Raw genomic sequence first — 17,019 nt, 5'->3', positions numbered from 1 at the left:
CGACGAAGGGCTCCCCGAAGGGAAAGAGGCTAAAGGGAGACTCACGCTCTTCGTGGTTCCCTGAGTGTGTCCATAGGTCTGAGTCGGGGCTCTGCTTCCCCTATTGTGCACTTTGGCTGAAGCCGTGAACTTGCCCGGCGTGCGGGGGACACCTATAGGGTGATCGAGGTCGCCCTTTCGCCGTGGCAAGGTACCGCCGGCGTGGTGCTCCTCCCGCAGTAGGAGACAAGCCGGAGTGAGGGGCTCAGGAGCCGCACTCTCTCCAATACGGACAGATCCTACCGTCAGGGAATTCTCCACCCTGGTACGTGCCCCAGCCGAAACTGAGTGTCTGCCCGTACGGAAAGCGATTAACGGATGAACAGGTTCACCCGTCCGTTGCGACAAGATACCGACCCTGGGACGCCGCTTCCGTAATTGGGTAGCACTACACGTATGGTAGCAGGGTCTCTCTACCCTGGACCGTATTCTGGCCGTAGCCAAAGAACAACTGGAGAGGGATGCACACAGGCAACTCTCTCTCCTCAGCGTGTTAAGGCCGGAGCCTGGGGTCACCTTCCCCTTTACACACTCTGTCAGGCCGTAGCCTGTGTCTATCTCTCTTTCTCTCTATTGGCCGTAGCCTTGGGCATCTTCCTGCCCTTGGGCCTCTTCCTGCCCTAGAGGGTGTAACAAGACCGTCAATACGGTGTTACCTGGGACTGACCTCTTTTCAGTCCCACCCCTGGTCTGACAATCACTACCCCACCCACACAGTAGTTCAGTTTCCCTGAACGCCTGGGGTTGGGGCACTTGCGGGGAATAGGGGCTCAGGGCTGGGATGCCCCGATGACCCTCTTGCCCGGGGTCACTAACCTCACCGGTGTGTCCTCCCGGGGTGGTAGTGGGGTGGCGGCTCGGTGGTGGTGTGGGGGGTGGTGAAGTGGGAGGTCCTGCGGCGGGCACGGCGGGCATTTTACTGCTAAACGGGTTCAGTTGCATAGGTGATTCCGTCCATCCCGGGTACAGTTAATCCTCTCATCTTGAGACACTTCCGAAATTCCTCTTTGCTGATAGGTTTACCATCCATTTCATGTGCCTTTCGTATTGCTTTGTAGTGTGCCTTTGGCGTGCCACATAGATAACACCTTTGACTCCAGCCAAAACCACCCTTGCACCCAGCCAGAATCTAACGACTAGAGTCTTTATATCTGAAGACTCTAGTCTTTAGATTTTGCACCCATGCTTCCCGCCCAAACCACCCAAGCGACGTTATGGTGGCCACAGGTGCCACTGGGAGGAACGGTAACTTCCAGCATGTCACTCCATGCATACAACGCCGGACCCAGTCAGACGGTGACCAAAACCAGCAAGCGAAGCTATGGGGGCCACATGCTCCGGAGCCAATCAACGGCGACCTTGCTTGCCTGGGAAGTCGAGGACACGCCTGCTCACTAGGCCAGCGGCCAGTCACCTCTCGATCTGGCTCGGGCGGCGGGTGCACAAAAGCTGCCCGAGCCGGCTGCTCGTTCTTCTCACTCCTGATTCCAACTGAGCAGTCTTTACGCTGCTGGGCCAGGAACCCACACCCACACACACACCAAGGGCCACACCAACACACTTATAACCATCAATACTCACAGACGACCAAGATTACTTGCCCTCACCCCCTTTTCTCATTAATTGTAAAGTCACCTTGTTCCAGCACAAAGATTCTGTAATTTTGTCCCGTGAACTAACAGTGAATACTATATGCCATAGTGTTTGTTTGTGAACACACTGATCAGTCTCCCAGGTTGAGTTTACTATCACCCCCCCCCCCTTGTGAGTTTGGATAGCAGTACAGTAGCAATACATACATTAAACGCTACAGCTTCACCTACCTTGTTGAGCTTCATGATTCTCTTCTGAACTGTCTTACTTTGAGCGATAGGTTATTCTCATGGATACATACAACCATTGCTGTATGAATTCCTCTGCCTTCGCTGTAGGATTACTGTGTAGTGTCTTCTCTTTTTCTTTCCCTAGATGATTTTATCTTCCTCACCATCTCTTACTGAGATGGCTGATGGTCTGAAAGAAGTTGGTCCAGTATTTCTCTCTTGCCTTAAGCTTGACTTGTTGTGACTGTTTTTCCATTCACTTAAATATATTAAGATTTTTAGGACTTGGTTTATTTTCCCATTTCTTCTTTACTTTTTATATACTGTAGTCTGTTGATCCTCTGGACCGCCTCGTCACTGTTTACCGTCTCACTATGGCGTTCAGCTGGCTTCTGTCACCTACTGTATCTTCGTACTATCAAGCGTGTTTATTAGGAGAGCGCACAGTGTATATACTCTTTTTTTTTAGTATATACACTGTGAGGAGAGCGTATGTGAGACGTAGACGAGAGGGGAGGAGGTGGGGGACAGCGAGGAAGAGATGAAGGGATGGGGTGAAGTATATGAGTGAAGGGTGTGTGTGGTGGAGTGAGGGCAACCTGATGGAGGAGGACAGGGTGACTTGTGGAGAGAGAGAGAGAGAGAGAGAGAAACTTAGTGCCAAAATCCAGCACAGAGCTGGATCATCGGCTACTAGTTGTGTTTACTGGGCGGGCCGCAAACAATGATGTGGCTTATTTAAAGAAATGTATTAATAGCAGAAGTATATCATATTACAAACGGGACTACTGAAATGGGGAACGGAATTAAATGTGTGAAAGAAGACCAAGAGAGGTATGGAAGGACATGACATTACGGAAGGAAAAATATGGTGATTCTCGGAGGAAGTCATTCAAGAAGGGGGGGACGTCGAAGGTATGTCAGGAATGGAAAAGCAACACGTCGCTGTAAAGCGTAAAGAGGACAAGCTAGGAAAATATGGCATACGGAGAAGAGTATATTGCAGTAGGTACAGAGGGAATAAGGGCAGTCACCGGACATCAAATATGAGTGAGTAAACCTAGTGTGATCAATTCTAAGGTGAGCTAAAGCAGTTTCCCACCTCCTGTTATAAGGAAGGAAGACAGGGCACCCAACACCCTCAGGAGTTTCTGAACCATCAATGCATATACAGGGACAGCAAAGGAATGGCGGGAGAGATGGCAAAAAACTGGGAACGGAGAATGAAGGAAGAAGAATTGGACTTGGACAAAGGGATAATGGAGGGACTAACAGTGGGTCGTGGAAGAAATCATGGGGGAAAAAAGACTCATGCAAAAAGATAAAACATTACTAACAGTAAGGGAGGACTGTGAGTGGATGGTACGAGCTTGAACTGCAAAAAGTGGCTTGATTCTTGGGTGTGAGGAAATGGCGTTGGTCAGGACCGGGAGGAAGTAGAGAAGGGGTATAAGAGAAACAGTGCAACTTAACATAGGTACGAAGAGAAAGCAAAGCACGACGACAGAAAAGTGGAGGAACTCTTGATTCAGCATGCAGACTTTCAACTGGGGAAGATTTAAAAGCAACAAAAGCCAAACGCATACCGTGATGATGCACAGAATCAAGTTGGTGAATGGTATCTGAAGCCGAAGACTAAACCTGGCAACCATAATCAAGTTTGGAGAGAACGAAAACGGTATGGAGGTGAAGGAGAGTAGTTCGACTGGCACCCGATACATGATACAAAGTTTGTATGAGACAGAGGCGCTGCAAAACTGAAATTTTCAAGGAGCCAATATGGTCCTGCTAGTAAGACTAGAGTCCAAAATAAGGCTGATATTCTATAAGAGGAAAGCCATAAAGAAAAAGAGGTGGTCAAAGAATATAAGACGAGAGCGGGTAAATGTGATAGCATGAAACTTAAAAGGAGAGAACCGGGAACCATTCGTAGTAGTCCACTTTGAGGCAGCTGAAACTGCATGTTGAATAAGAGTCCCGAGGACAGAGACGTCAGAGTTGAGGCATATATTGCAAAGACATCTACACATCAAGAAGAGTGAACACTTTCTGGGAGACAAAAAAACAATCCCATTAATAGCCAATAAAAAGAGAGCAGTGCTATGAACACTACCTTGGGGAACACCATATTGTGGGATGAATCCGAATAAGTATGATGAACATAGACTCTAAAGACTCTGGCTGATAGAAAATTCTGCAACAAAACACCAAGGCTACCATTAATACCACAAGGACGAACTGTGCGCAAAATATGAGAGCGTCAGGCAGCATCTAGCTTTCTCAAGATACAAGAAAACTGCAATAACAGACTGGAAAGTGGCAAAGGCAGAGTGGATAAAAGTTTCCAGATTAAGGAGTGGAGTTAAGGTACCTCGGGCTTTTCGAACACCAACCTGAGATGACAAAAAGCTGTTTGGATTCTAAGAGCCAGATAAGACGATGATTTATCATACGCTCAAATAGCTTGCATAGACAACTGGTAAAAAGCAATGGGGTGATAATCCTGTGGAGCATGGCCTATTTTTCCCAGTTAAGAAATGGGAGAATGAGGGCATTATGAAAAGAGGAAAAACACCCTCGGTCCAGATACAATTATAAATAGCTAATAAAACGGACAAGGTCTGGGGGGAAAGGTGATGGAGCATATAGTAAAGTATGCCAATGGGACCTTCACAAGTGTTCCTACAGAGACGGATGGAGAATGTGAACGGCGCATTATGACTCAAAAGACGACAGCCGGAAGACAACAGGCATACATTCACACGTAGCCTTAAAGGCATGGAATTCAGTGGAGAGATGAGAACTGCTACTAACATTACTAAAATGAAGACCCAATTAATTTGCAACTAGATAAGCATTTGCAACTGACTCCCCATCCAAATGAAGGACAGGGGAAGGCATGGGAATATATTTACTGGCTATTTTGCAAATATGTTTCCAGATGGAAGCAATGGACGTTTTGGTAGTACAGTACTGTAACAGAAGAAGCATATAATCTCCAGCTGGAACATTTAGCCACTTTAACAGCCTTATTAAGAGAAGCACAGGTGTTTTTAAACAAAAGAAATGCAATCTGTTCCTCTAGGGTGTTGCATTTATGTAGGAAACGTTTCCAACGTGCACAGTTAACACGAAGCGCTATGGCACAGAGTCCCACCACGGCACACATTTAAAAGTGAATGGAAGGGACAACCTAGCGCAGTGCGAGTTGCACTTAGAACTAAAGGGCTAAAAATGGTAAGCATATCTAAAACAGTAGGAAAGGAGGAAGGGGGTATAGAGAGAACCAATAAAGAAGTAAAAGACAGCCAGTCAGCTTTCAGAAGTACCACTGAGAAGGCCTAAGCACAAGTCAATAGGAAGTAAGAGTAAGCTTAATAGGAAGGTGATCACTATACATACCATCGGAAGGAACGGTCCAATGAAAATCTAAAGAAAGAGAAGGGGAACAGAAGGGGAGCTCTAGACACAAGAATGTACGAGTTCTACAGTAGTATCAAAATGCGTTGAGGCTCCTGTATTCAATATATACAAATCATTAAAAAAAATGAAAGACTCAAGGCGGCGACCAGGAGAATTAGCAACAGCATTGCCCCATAAAAATCTGGGACAATAAAATAGATAGTGTGAAAATCATCAGACTGGGAAAGAGAGAAATGAATAGAAATCACAGTAACCCAACGTCCAAGAAAAACACGAACAAAATGACATGGAGCAGTGGTGCGAAGGGACAGACATTTAAGAGGAATTATATAGTGAACTAAGATAGCTGAAACAGGAAGAAAAGCGGGAGAGAACAAGAAACAATAGTAAGGTATGGGTACCGAAGGGGAAGACAAACGAGATTCCTGTAAACTGACTAAGGATGGATGGTGAACTGGAAGAGGATAATGAGGGTTGTTGAGATGGGCCATAAAACTTTGAATGATCCGCTGTAAGATAGCCATACTAAAACTTGAAACACCAAATAAGTGTAAAACTCCCCAAAAGAAAAGTAGGAATTGAATAAAAGATAAAACACTAAAGATAAACTATAATACACAGGAAATAAAATTTAATGACGAGTTGTTACGGGGGTGGAATAGGCGAACGAGCGGGATGGTCACCATGGCCCAGAGGCATATGTAGGGGTAAAGGGGACGAAGCACTAGAAGGGTGTGAAAAGGAGGAGGGAATACAAGGCGAGGGAGGGGGAGATGAAGGAGAAGAGTGAGAGGGAGGTCAGGAGGCACAGGATAACCTTCAACAGAGAGGGTGGTAAGAGGGGGCACAGCATTGTCCACTGAATCTGGTGGAAGTTAAAATGTACAGTACTGTAATCCATAATCTTAGGGATGGTTTCATATTCGTCATCACCAGAGGATTTCTTATCACAAGCAGCTGGCAGTGAAGTTTCCCAGATATCTGAATGAGGAGACTGCTGTGGAGATATAGTGGATTTAAACAGGACAGAGACTGTACGTCAGAAGGGGCAGGTACTCCTCGCACGTACTTTGTGAGCCGAAGTAGGAGAACGGGCAGAGGAAGTCTTAGAGTCCGATGTGGTGAAGGACAGACATTGGCTGTTACGCTGGGATAGAGGCAGCAAATGGCAGGTACGAGAAACAGAATCAGAAGTGTGAGAGGATGGCCGGGGTTGGGGACAAGGAGATGGATGAGGAAAGTGAACGGGCAAGGAAGGGGATGGAAGGGATCCAGGAGTAGGACAGAGAAAGAATAAGATATACGAACAGGAGTCTGTAAGGAGAGGACTGAACTAGAAAGTGGGAGATATAGAGAGGAGGGTGAGGTAGAAACAGGAGAACCGGGAGGAAGGTACAAGGGTAGGGACAAAGTGAGAGGTGGAAGCACAAGAAGTGGGAGGAGAGGAAGAGGGGATAACCCGGACAACAGATACAGAGACAGGCGCAGGAGGGGAAGAAGATTTGGAAAGTGAAACAGGAGGGGCTTGGAAGGAGGGAACAGAACAGGAAGGAAGATGAGGGGAGGAGGAGGAGGAGGGAAGAATAGAAGTGGAAGAAGGAGATGAGACAAGATTGACAGACAGAGATATAGGTGAGGAGGTATGACTGGAGCTAGAGAAGGGAAGAATAACCGGAGCAGAAGGACCTGAGGCAGATAGGTGAGAAGATGACGATTGCTGTAAGAAGGAACGGAGGTGCCCTGCATACAAGATGGAGCTGTGGAAACCTTGGCGACGGACAATCTGACGAGCATTACAAAGGGTCGGACCCTTCAAAGAATGGACTCTGGCAACCTCTGATTCAAACAAGAAGGTTGGACAGCTGCGATGGAAGGCAGCATAAGCGTCACCACAATTCGGACAACAATGAACATCAACAGAGCAATCAGATGGAGTATGGCCAGGTTGTGAGCAACTGAACATCGGGATGAGCAGTAGTACAGTATTTGGCAGAGTTGCCAAAACGTCAGCATGATGTACAGTACATGTATACCTGGTTTAACGATGGAATTTGTTAAGTAAAAACCCATCGTTCGGTGGGGTAATACATCTCGGGGTAGATTTAACATGTAAAGTATAGGGATGTGTTTTTGAGCCTTGGGTTTCCCTCCCAACCAAGTCCTACACCAATCAAATGAGTCCAAAAGCAAGTTTAAAGCCAATCTAAATGGCCTAACGGCTGTAAAAGAAGCTAACCTAAGCCTATCTATCAATCTATCTATTGCAGACGCCATAATCCCGTAAGGGGTGGCCATTCGACTTTGAGCTATTTGTTTTACAGGGAGGGGCTCAATCGGTAGAGAGGTGGCCTGCGGTTCTACTGGACCCAAGTTCAAATCCCAGCTGGGGCAGGGAACAGTGTAAGGATATGAATTTCATGTAAAGCAGACTTTACCGATCTACCAGAAGACACGCCGACAAGTCGTAAAAATACCCCCACTAATACCAATACACCAGCCTTGTAGGAGACAGCCCTAGCATGTATTCAATACAGACGGTGGGTGTTAGCGCCAAAGCGGTGACATGTAGAGGTATATGACGTGTAGGAGGACTACTGGGCCTTGGGAACAGGCTGTGAAGCATATGCCCAGAGTTAAAAAAAATAAAAAATAAAAAAATAAAAAAAAACACTTGTTGACACGTAGGGAGCATGTCTGGTTTGGTTATATGGTTACCATCCAGTGCCGTAAATGGTTTCTTGGCTTACAGGAAACCATTTGACTTGTCACTCAATGTAAAGCCACCTGTAAAGGAAAGAAAACAATAAGAAGTGACAGGAAAGATGGGAGAAATATGAAGAAAGGAGGGCAGGCACAGAAAAAGAATGATAAAGGCTAAGGAAGAAGTAGGCAGCACTACATCAAGTGAGTGGATGATGGTTGCCACCACCTACCACTAAACCTAACACCTGTAAATAATGCACTAAAACCAACAAATAAAATCTGAAAATCATCAAATAAGTCTGGAAAAAATCAGGCTTAGTAAACTGTACCCCAAAATGATAATGTTCAACCCACCTATGGCTAAAACACATTAATTTGTCTAAAAACAGTTTATAAATCAACTTAAACACACAATTTTAGTCTAAAATATCTATCTCTATCTATCTATAGCCCGACGCCCTAATCCCGCAAAGGGTGGCCGCAGACAAAACGCCTCCAAGTCACTCTGTCACCCATTTGACTCCCCTCCCCCCAACTCACCCCCCCCTCCCTCATATACCTCTCAACTCCATCCCTCCACCTCATCCTCGGTCTAACCCTCCCTCTCCCTCCCTCCACCTCACCTACATACACCCTCTTAGTCAGTCTTTCATTCTCCTTTCTCTCCACATGTCCAAACCACCTCAGTGTACTTCTCCTAATCTTTTCAACCACATCCACATCTACCCCACAACGTTCCTTCACTTCTTCATTCGTCAACCTGTCCCTCCACATCACTCCACATGCTCCTCTCAAGTAACTCATTTCCACTGCTCTCACTCTTGACTTGTTCCCCTCTTGCAATGCCCACGCCTCGCTTCCATACGTCAGGGTAGGGATCACAATACCATCATGCAGTGACTTCTTAACTTCCATACTCACCTCCCTATTTCTCATCACTGCTTTCAGTGTACCAACAACCTTTCTTCCCTGCTGTACCCTTTCACGTACTTCATCCCCCAAAGTTCCATCCTTACTCATCACACTACCCAAGTACTTGAATGCACTCACATTCTCCATATCCTCTCCATCCAACCTCACTGCATACTCTGTGACTTCATTCCTCTCAAACACCATAACTTTACTTTTGTTTACATTAACTTTCAGCTTCCTCCTCCTACACACTGTCCCAAATTCATTCACCAAACCTTGCAACTCCCATTCATCTTCACTCAACAATACTGTATCATCAGCAAACAGCAACACCGGAAGCTTCCAAATCTCACCCTCATTCATTAGGGCCACCCCCACATCCACTGCCCTACCTTGTACCTCCTTTACAACCCCATCCATATATATATTAAACAGCCATGGAGACATCACACACCCCTGTTTCAGTCCCACATTGAGATCAAAGAACTCACTCAGCTCACCATCCACTCGCACCGTAGCCCTAGCTCCCTCGTACATACTCTTCACAGCACTCAACAATTTCCCCTCCACTCCATATATTCTCAATACCTTCCACATACCTTGCCTATCTATTCTGTCATAAGCTTTCTCCAAGTCCATGAAGGTAGCATACACTTTCCTTCCCTTCTCTAGATACTTCTCCACTAAACATCTTAGAACAAATATCTGATCTACACACCCTTTTCCCTTCCTAAATCCCCCTTGTTCTTCTCCAACTAGCTCCTCTGTCATATGCCTAACCCTATCAATGAGTATTCTACCATATATTTTACCAGTCACACTAAGAAGGCAAATACCCCTATGGTTACCACATACTTCTCTCTCCCCTTTTCCTTTGTACAGAGGAACAATTATACCTGATTTCCAGTCCTCTGGAACCCTTCCCTCTTCCCAAGCCAATCTACACAACTTCCATATCCACTTCACAACAATCTCACCCCCATACCTAAGCATTTCACCACAAACTCCATCAATTCCTGGGGCTTTTCCCAGCTTAATCTTCTTCATCGCTTCCACTACTTCCGACCTACTGATCTCTTCCTCCCTCCTCTCATCTCTTCTTCTCCCAGCCATTCCCCAACCACTTATACTCACACTGCTCTCACTCTCTACATTCAACAAATCCTCAAAGTGCTCCTTCCATCAAAATTGGTAAAAATAAAAATTAAAAAAACTCATCGTTAAATCGGGGTTCGGCCATCATTAGGCGGGGTATGGTGGTAATTCTACACCCAACGCTAAGCCCAGGTATAGCATCTAGGGGTATCATATATCGAGGTATACCTGTACGCTGGCGAGGTGAAGGAACAAATGTCTTCACCGAGAGCTGTGTACCGCCGATGATAACTGTCAGGGAGGGGGAGATTGAGGATGAGATGAGGGATGTAATGGACAGGTATATGAGAGAGAGAGGTGTGAGTTGGGAGGAGGGCATCGAAATGGCAGGGGGCAGGGCTATATGGAGGGGATTTGTTTGTGACCACCCCTTACGAGATTAAGGTGATCTACACAACATCTTCTCTTCCTGAAACTCCTTGTTCCTCTCCAACTAATTCCTGGGTTATTTCCCTAACAGTCAATTATTAACCTATCATATACAGTCTGTCCTTGCCTAACGTGGGTATTTGCTTCTGCATGGACCTCCCTTTATGGAGATACTGTATCAAGCTACAGGGACTCTTGAAAATCCCCATTTCCTTCCTCACCCCAGCCCAAACTCCACTTTTCTCCCCATTTTGGTGCAAATTTTTTTTTTACTCCCTAATTTAAACCTCCTAAAAGCATTAATCCATCCATCCATCCATCATCCAATCCTACATTGCCCATGAGGAGCGTAGGAGCCCGGGGCTATGCAGTTGGCCCTGACATTTAAGATGAGTGACCAGCATCACTCATCCCTGAGTGGCATTACATGAACAATGAACTCCAACCACCCCTTAGAAAGCTGGATATAAACCTTCACTGGTTCAATCCAATTGGAGTGCAATAATTACCCACTAAACCACCAGGCACCAAAATCTGGCTATAAGGTTACCACCTAGCGTAGTAAATGGTTTCCTGGTGTACAGGAAACCATTTGGCTTGTCACTCAGTGTTGAGTCACCCACAGGCAGAAGGAAGAGGAAAGAATGAAGGAAAGACAGAAGAGGAAGTGTAAAGTTATCCGAGGGCAAAAGGACAAGGAAAGAATGAAGGAAAGGAAGACAGAAGAGGATGGAAGGAAAGAAGGATGGAGGAGAGGAAAGGGCAGACACCTGATAGCAGCGCTACATTGAGTGAGTGGATGCTGAGTGCCCCCACCTACCACTCTATTCTAAATATCTATCTATTGCCAGATGCCATAATCCCGCATGGGGTGGCCATTTGACTCTGAGTTATTTGTTTTACAGGGAGGGGCACTAACCCTCCACCAACCCACTTGACACGAAGGAAGCACGTATGGTTTGGTTATACTCAAAAGCATTAATATGGTTATAAAAAATAAATTAGGTCAATAGGACTTTTTAATTATTGTACTGTACCTTATGTGAGGAGAAAAGCAGACACATGTCACTGGAGATGAGGTAAAGGGGGAGAACACACACTAAAATCCATCAAAGTCTATTTCACTAGCAACACTCCAAACATCACTTTCTAGGTCCTTCATAGCTTCTTCATCCTGCTGTTGCTGGATATCCTCTTGCTACAGACCAGCAGCAGGTTGTCTGGCGAAGTCTCGAGTGATCAGTGACTGTTTAAAGTGGTTTACTCAGTCGGTGTGCATAAGACTGTAGACGCTGACTGCATCAATAATCTGCTTAATCACGTCATTACCTCTTGCAAGGGAGGGGTCGCTGTGAAAGATGAACTCCTTGAGAGACTCAGCTTGACTCAGGATTCAAATTACCTACAGTGCCCACATTAGAATAATTATTTTCTTCGGCAAAATTGTGCCGTTCATGCAATATCGTGTTAGACAAGGATAGACTGTACTTTCCTCTTACATTATGAAGACAAATGCCCAATTAATTGTAATGCCAACACATTGTATAGCCCATGCATATATTTTTATAATCAATATGGAGACATAAGAGGGTAAACATGCCAGAGAAATGTAAATGTTTAAGATAGATGAAGTTACAGTATTTATTCTAGTGATATTTGAAATTTGTGGAACAGATGCCATACCCCCCCCTAGGAACCCAAAATGGAGTTATCTTGTCTCTTTATATCTATAGGGTCTCTAAAGAATACAAGTGAATGGAAGCAGTGGCTGGTGGCATCATGAACCACACTGTGGCATCATTGTATGAATGGCACCATGTTTAGTCAGCCACATCAGGCCTCACAGATGCCAAATTTTCAAAGGCTTTTACCCATTCATGAGACCTCTCACAAATGTCACTTTCCTGCTAGCAGTATGTATGGGAACCCTCTTATCCCAAGATATACCCAGTAGCTAGCAAAATGTGGTTGGGTTATCCAGGCTACTTTTCGGGTGAATATTCCTTAGGACACCAAAGAAGCAAATCTGTCAACAGAACCTATCGACAGCCAGACGCCAAAATCCTGTAAGGGTGGCCGTTTGACTTTGAGTCAGTCGTTTTATGGGAAGGGGTACTAACCCTCTGCCAATCCACTTGCTGACATGTAAGGAACACGTATGGGTTAGTTACATGGTTATCATATATTTACACGGTGTTGTAAATGGTTTCCTGGCTTACAGGAAGCCATTAGGCTTGTCACTCAATGTAAAGCTACCTGAAAGGGAAAGAAGATTATTAAAAAGCAAAACAGGAAAGATGTGAGATATAGGAAGAAAGCAAATCACCTCTAAGAAAACATTTGGCCAGTGGTTTCAGCAACATAAGTCTGACAGGTACTGCACTGTGATTGGGTAACAATTGTGGAAGGCAAACTCTGAGGTGAAAATGACATGATAAATCACAGGTTATGTTCAATGAGCTCCAGACCTCGTTGTATCCCCTGAAACTCCCCCATTCCCCCCAGATCATTCAGTTTAGGTCAAGTAAATTTGTTGGTGCATAGTTTTCCTGGTTTTATGATCAACATCATCAGACCTCTGATTTAAATACAACTGGACAAGTATTTGTGGTAGGTGGGGGCACTCACCATCCACTCATTTGATGTAGTGCTGCTTTGGGTGTCTGCCCATTCCTCCCTTCCTCGTCTGTCTTTCTTTCCTTCATTCTTTCCTCTTCCTTCTGCCTATGGGTGACTTTACACTCCCTCTTTTGTCTTTCTTTCCTTCACTCTTTCCTCTTCCTTTAGCCTATGGGTGACTGTACACTGAATGACAAACCAAATTGTTTCCTATACACCAGGAAACCATTTACCACGCTGGGAGGTAACCATATAACCAAATTATGGCACCTGGTGGTTTAGTGGGTAATTAAGGCGCTTCAATCGGATTGAGCCAGTGTAGGTTTATATTCAAGGGGTGGTTGGGGTTTATTGCTCACATAATGCCACTCATGGATGAGTGAGGCTGGTCACTCTAATCTTAAATATCAGGACCAACTTGCCTAGCCCTGGGCTCCTACGCTCCTCACGGGGCGGCATAGGATTGGATGATGGATGGATGGACAAGTATGGTGGGACCATAAGGTCTATGAAATATGTGTATACATGTTAATCAGTGCCTATGAATATCTTTATCATAATTTGGTTTAAAGGTATTGGGAAAATATATTAATTTATTTTCTGATAAAATACAAAGTACAGTAACAACTCTGAACCTATTCAGTAACTATCAGACATTACATTACCTTGTTTATTTTCTTTTCATGATTATAAAAAAGAAATCCTCTAATGACTTACTACTGTAATACAGCAAAAGGTATTCATTGTTCCTCATCATCGTCATCCAGGCCTCCTTTCCCACCCTAGGGCAGGGTAAGGAATAGCAATGTCCAGACAGCCTAAGTTTGCCCAGTTCGATGGGCCATGCTTCCATTCACTCATCATTCAAGCCTACAGAATCTGGCTCCAGCAGACAGGCCAAAAAACTTTTGCCACATTCTGTAGCTTCACATATACCTATCTGACAGAGTCAATCCAAATGCTGTCATGTTAAAAATGGGTGCCAAATCTCTGGTTATGTGCCTCTCCACATAAAATTCATCCAGCCAGCTCGGTCTCTTGTCAGTCCTTTAGCCTCACCAACTTCCATACCTCTTCCTCAATCACTCATCCACCATATCCCTCCACCTTCTTCTTGGCCTACCTCCCCTCCTCCCTCCTTCAAATTTACTCAGCTATACCTTTTTTATCACTATTGTCATCCATTCTCTCCACATGACCATACCATCTCAGTGCAATCTCTTCGATTCTGGTGTCCACAGACTTCCTCAATCCCCATCTTTCACATATCACATTATTCCGTACCATATCCACTCTCTGTACTCCACATACATTCCTCAGCAGTTCCATCTCCACTACTCTTACTCTTGCCTTTCCATTTTCATGCCTCAGCATTGACTCACAGCCACATGTTAAAGTTGGCACTAACAATGCTTCATGTATGCCCTGCACAGCTGCAACACTCAGGCCTCCGTTTTTTTTAATTAAGGCCTTCATAGCAGGTGCTCAAGGTATTATCTATCTTGGAAAATGTCTCAGTTATCAAATCAAAACAGCCTGGGACTGAATTTATTAATTAAAAACTGATGACCTTAAACTTATAAGAACTGGTTTGCTCATAGTCTTCTGGAAGCCTTCCACTCCTGATATCTTCAATAGTGTGACCAGATCAGTACAGTAAGTCCCCCCCCCCCCTTCTTTGTTGGTGATATGTTCCTTTTCCATGTAGAAGGTACAGTAAATTAGGTGAAACTGACAAATTAGCTTAACAGGCTCCAATGGAACACTACTAGGCAACTTTTCTGTACATTACTGTAGATTGAGAGAGAGAGAGAGAGAGAGAGAGAGAGAGAGAGAGAGAGAGAGAGATGCATATAATGAGGACTTTTAGTATACGAGCATATCAATATTTGGTGCGAAGATGAGCCAGTTCTTGCCGCAGCCTTTCATTCTCCTGTAGTAACTCTTCATTTAAAGAGTACTGCTGATGTAGTTGCTCCATCACCTCCTGCAAGAAAAAAACATCGTTTAGTGTATGGTTTGTGAGTGGCTTTCTTAACTAATCAGGCTCAAACAAAGGAGAACACTTCCTCTTTTCCTGAGACTGGAACAAGAAAGTAAGGCTCTTAAAAGTAAAAATAATACAGTGATCCCTTGGTAACTGTGTATAATTGGTCCTGTTCCCAGTGCATGGTAACAAAATTGTGTGATAAAGAATGCACAGAACCTAAGGGATTTATCCTAACTGGTATCGGGCACCCCACTCGTAAACCAAAAATTTCCCTTACAAGTTACACTTACTAAATACACATTTACAGTGGCATACCCAGAAAGCTGAAGGGGGGGTGGGGGGTGTTTTTTTTCTCTTTTTTTAAACTGTGCAACCCATGACTTTGGCGAGCACAATGAGCCCATACAGCTGGGGGGGGGGGGTTGCTGTAAGCCCCCACCCTCCTGGAGAAACTTTCGCATTTTGGCCACTTTTATGATCATTTTGAGGCCATATGAAATGAGTATATGACATAAATATAGCATATTCTGAAGTCATTTTTAACTACTCTGTGCCACGAAGTTATGATTCAGTCTCTCCAATAACCTTATACTGTACTACTAAAAATCAAATGCTCACATTTCGATCAAACAATTTTACAACTGTAATAAACTAATAACAAATTTTATATATATATATTGCAAAAGGGGTGGGCGGGGCCATGGCCGTATGGCCCCCCCCCCCTCAGTACGTCACTGCACATATACAATAATCCCTCTACTATCCAATGTAACAGAGCCAAAGGGATGTCCGGAAAGTGGTCCTGTCCGGAAAGCGGGCCCCTGGCTTCTGGACTGGTACTTAAGGACCCTAACCCAGCCTAACTTTGAAAGCCACCTAAATAACTCCCTACCGGACATGCACAGCACCTATTTAAACCTATTTAAGATCCTATTCACACCAATAATGGACATAAAACATGAAATAAATGAAAAGGAACCAAAGAATGAGGAATTAGAAGTGACTGTACCTCAGCCAGGGTACTTACAGCATGTCTGTGGCCGCCTTCTCTAAGGATTTGGCAGTGGTGAAAATGCTCTTGAAGCACGTACAGTAATCCAGTGTTGTGCTACACTTAACTCTTTGTACAGTACTGTGAGTTATAATTGTTTAACACTGCACGTTGTTCTTAACGGCACCATGCCAGTTTCAACTGCCAATTTGCACTCCACAGTTGATCCTTTGCACTCTAAGTTCTAATTTCTTAACACTGCACAACACTGTAAATTTCTGTGTGGTCTAGTGGTAAGGTATTGCAGTTTATTCACAAAAAAAAAGCACGTATGGCTTCCACTGTGATAAGCATCTACTCATGATCAAAGTTAGGCAGTAACTGTTGATGACGGGAAACAGAGTTGCCAGATCGCAACGGCCATATTACCAAACTCCTCAATTTTCATTACTAAATTAAACTTTTCATTACCAAACTCGTAAAGCTAGCATCTATTCTTCACAAATTATATATACAAGTGGAAATACATGTAATCACTCTCCTTGTACTGTAATTAACAGCATGTTGAGTATTTACACGCTATGTAGGCTAGCAGATTAATCAGAGAGCAAACAATCCACCATCTCCATCCTGTGTATCCTCAGACATGTGAAAAATCTGTTTGGTAATGCATTATTATGATTCATTACCAAATGAATTTTTCATTACCAAATTGGCCCACATTTGTTAATGAAAAATACCCAATGGCAACCCTGACAAGGGAGGGGGGAGGAAGGAAGGGGTGAAAGGGCCGTGGTGTAAACCAGCTGTTCGGCGCTGCGCGGCAATTTCAAATTATGGGTGGGAAAAAATTAGGATTTTTTGGATTTTTTTCTTTTTTTGGCCAGTTTTGGGTTCCGAAGGTCCAGGCCCACAATGTCCGGTAAGGGGGGTGTCCGGAAAGTGGGCGTCTGGATAGTACGGGGATTACTGTACTCTTATGGTATGTATCAGAA

The 17,019-nt window shown here is 44.5% G+C and overlaps 1 protein-coding gene across 1 annotated transcript in view; it reads right to left on the bottom strand.

Moving 5' to 3' along the window:
- Positions 1–14,897: 14,897 nt before the first annotated feature.
- The window catches only part of Grip71 (WD repeat-containing protein Grip71), a 38,008-nt gene continuing 35,886 nt past the window's right edge, over positions 14,898–17,019 (bottom strand). Inside the window, exon 12 of the mRNA XM_080268180.1 lies at positions 14,898–15,030. Within this exon, the coding sequence (XP_080124306.1) occupies positions 14,926–15,030 (105 nt within the window). The 3' untranslated portion in view covers positions 14,898–14,925. The remainder of the gene's footprint in view (positions 15,031–17,019) is intronic.

This window comes from Coenobita brevimanus, chromosome 26 (genome assembly GCF_032717465.1).
Source record: "Coenobita brevimanus isolate Jiangsu-jjx chromosome 26, ASM3271746v2, whole genome shotgun sequence".
In the NCBI taxonomy this organism is placed as follows: Eukaryota; Metazoa; Arthropoda; class Malacostraca; order Decapoda; family Coenobitidae; genus Coenobita; species Coenobita brevimanus.
Note: the sequence above shows the minus strand (reverse complement) of the source record. Positions and strands in the feature narration are given on the sequence as shown.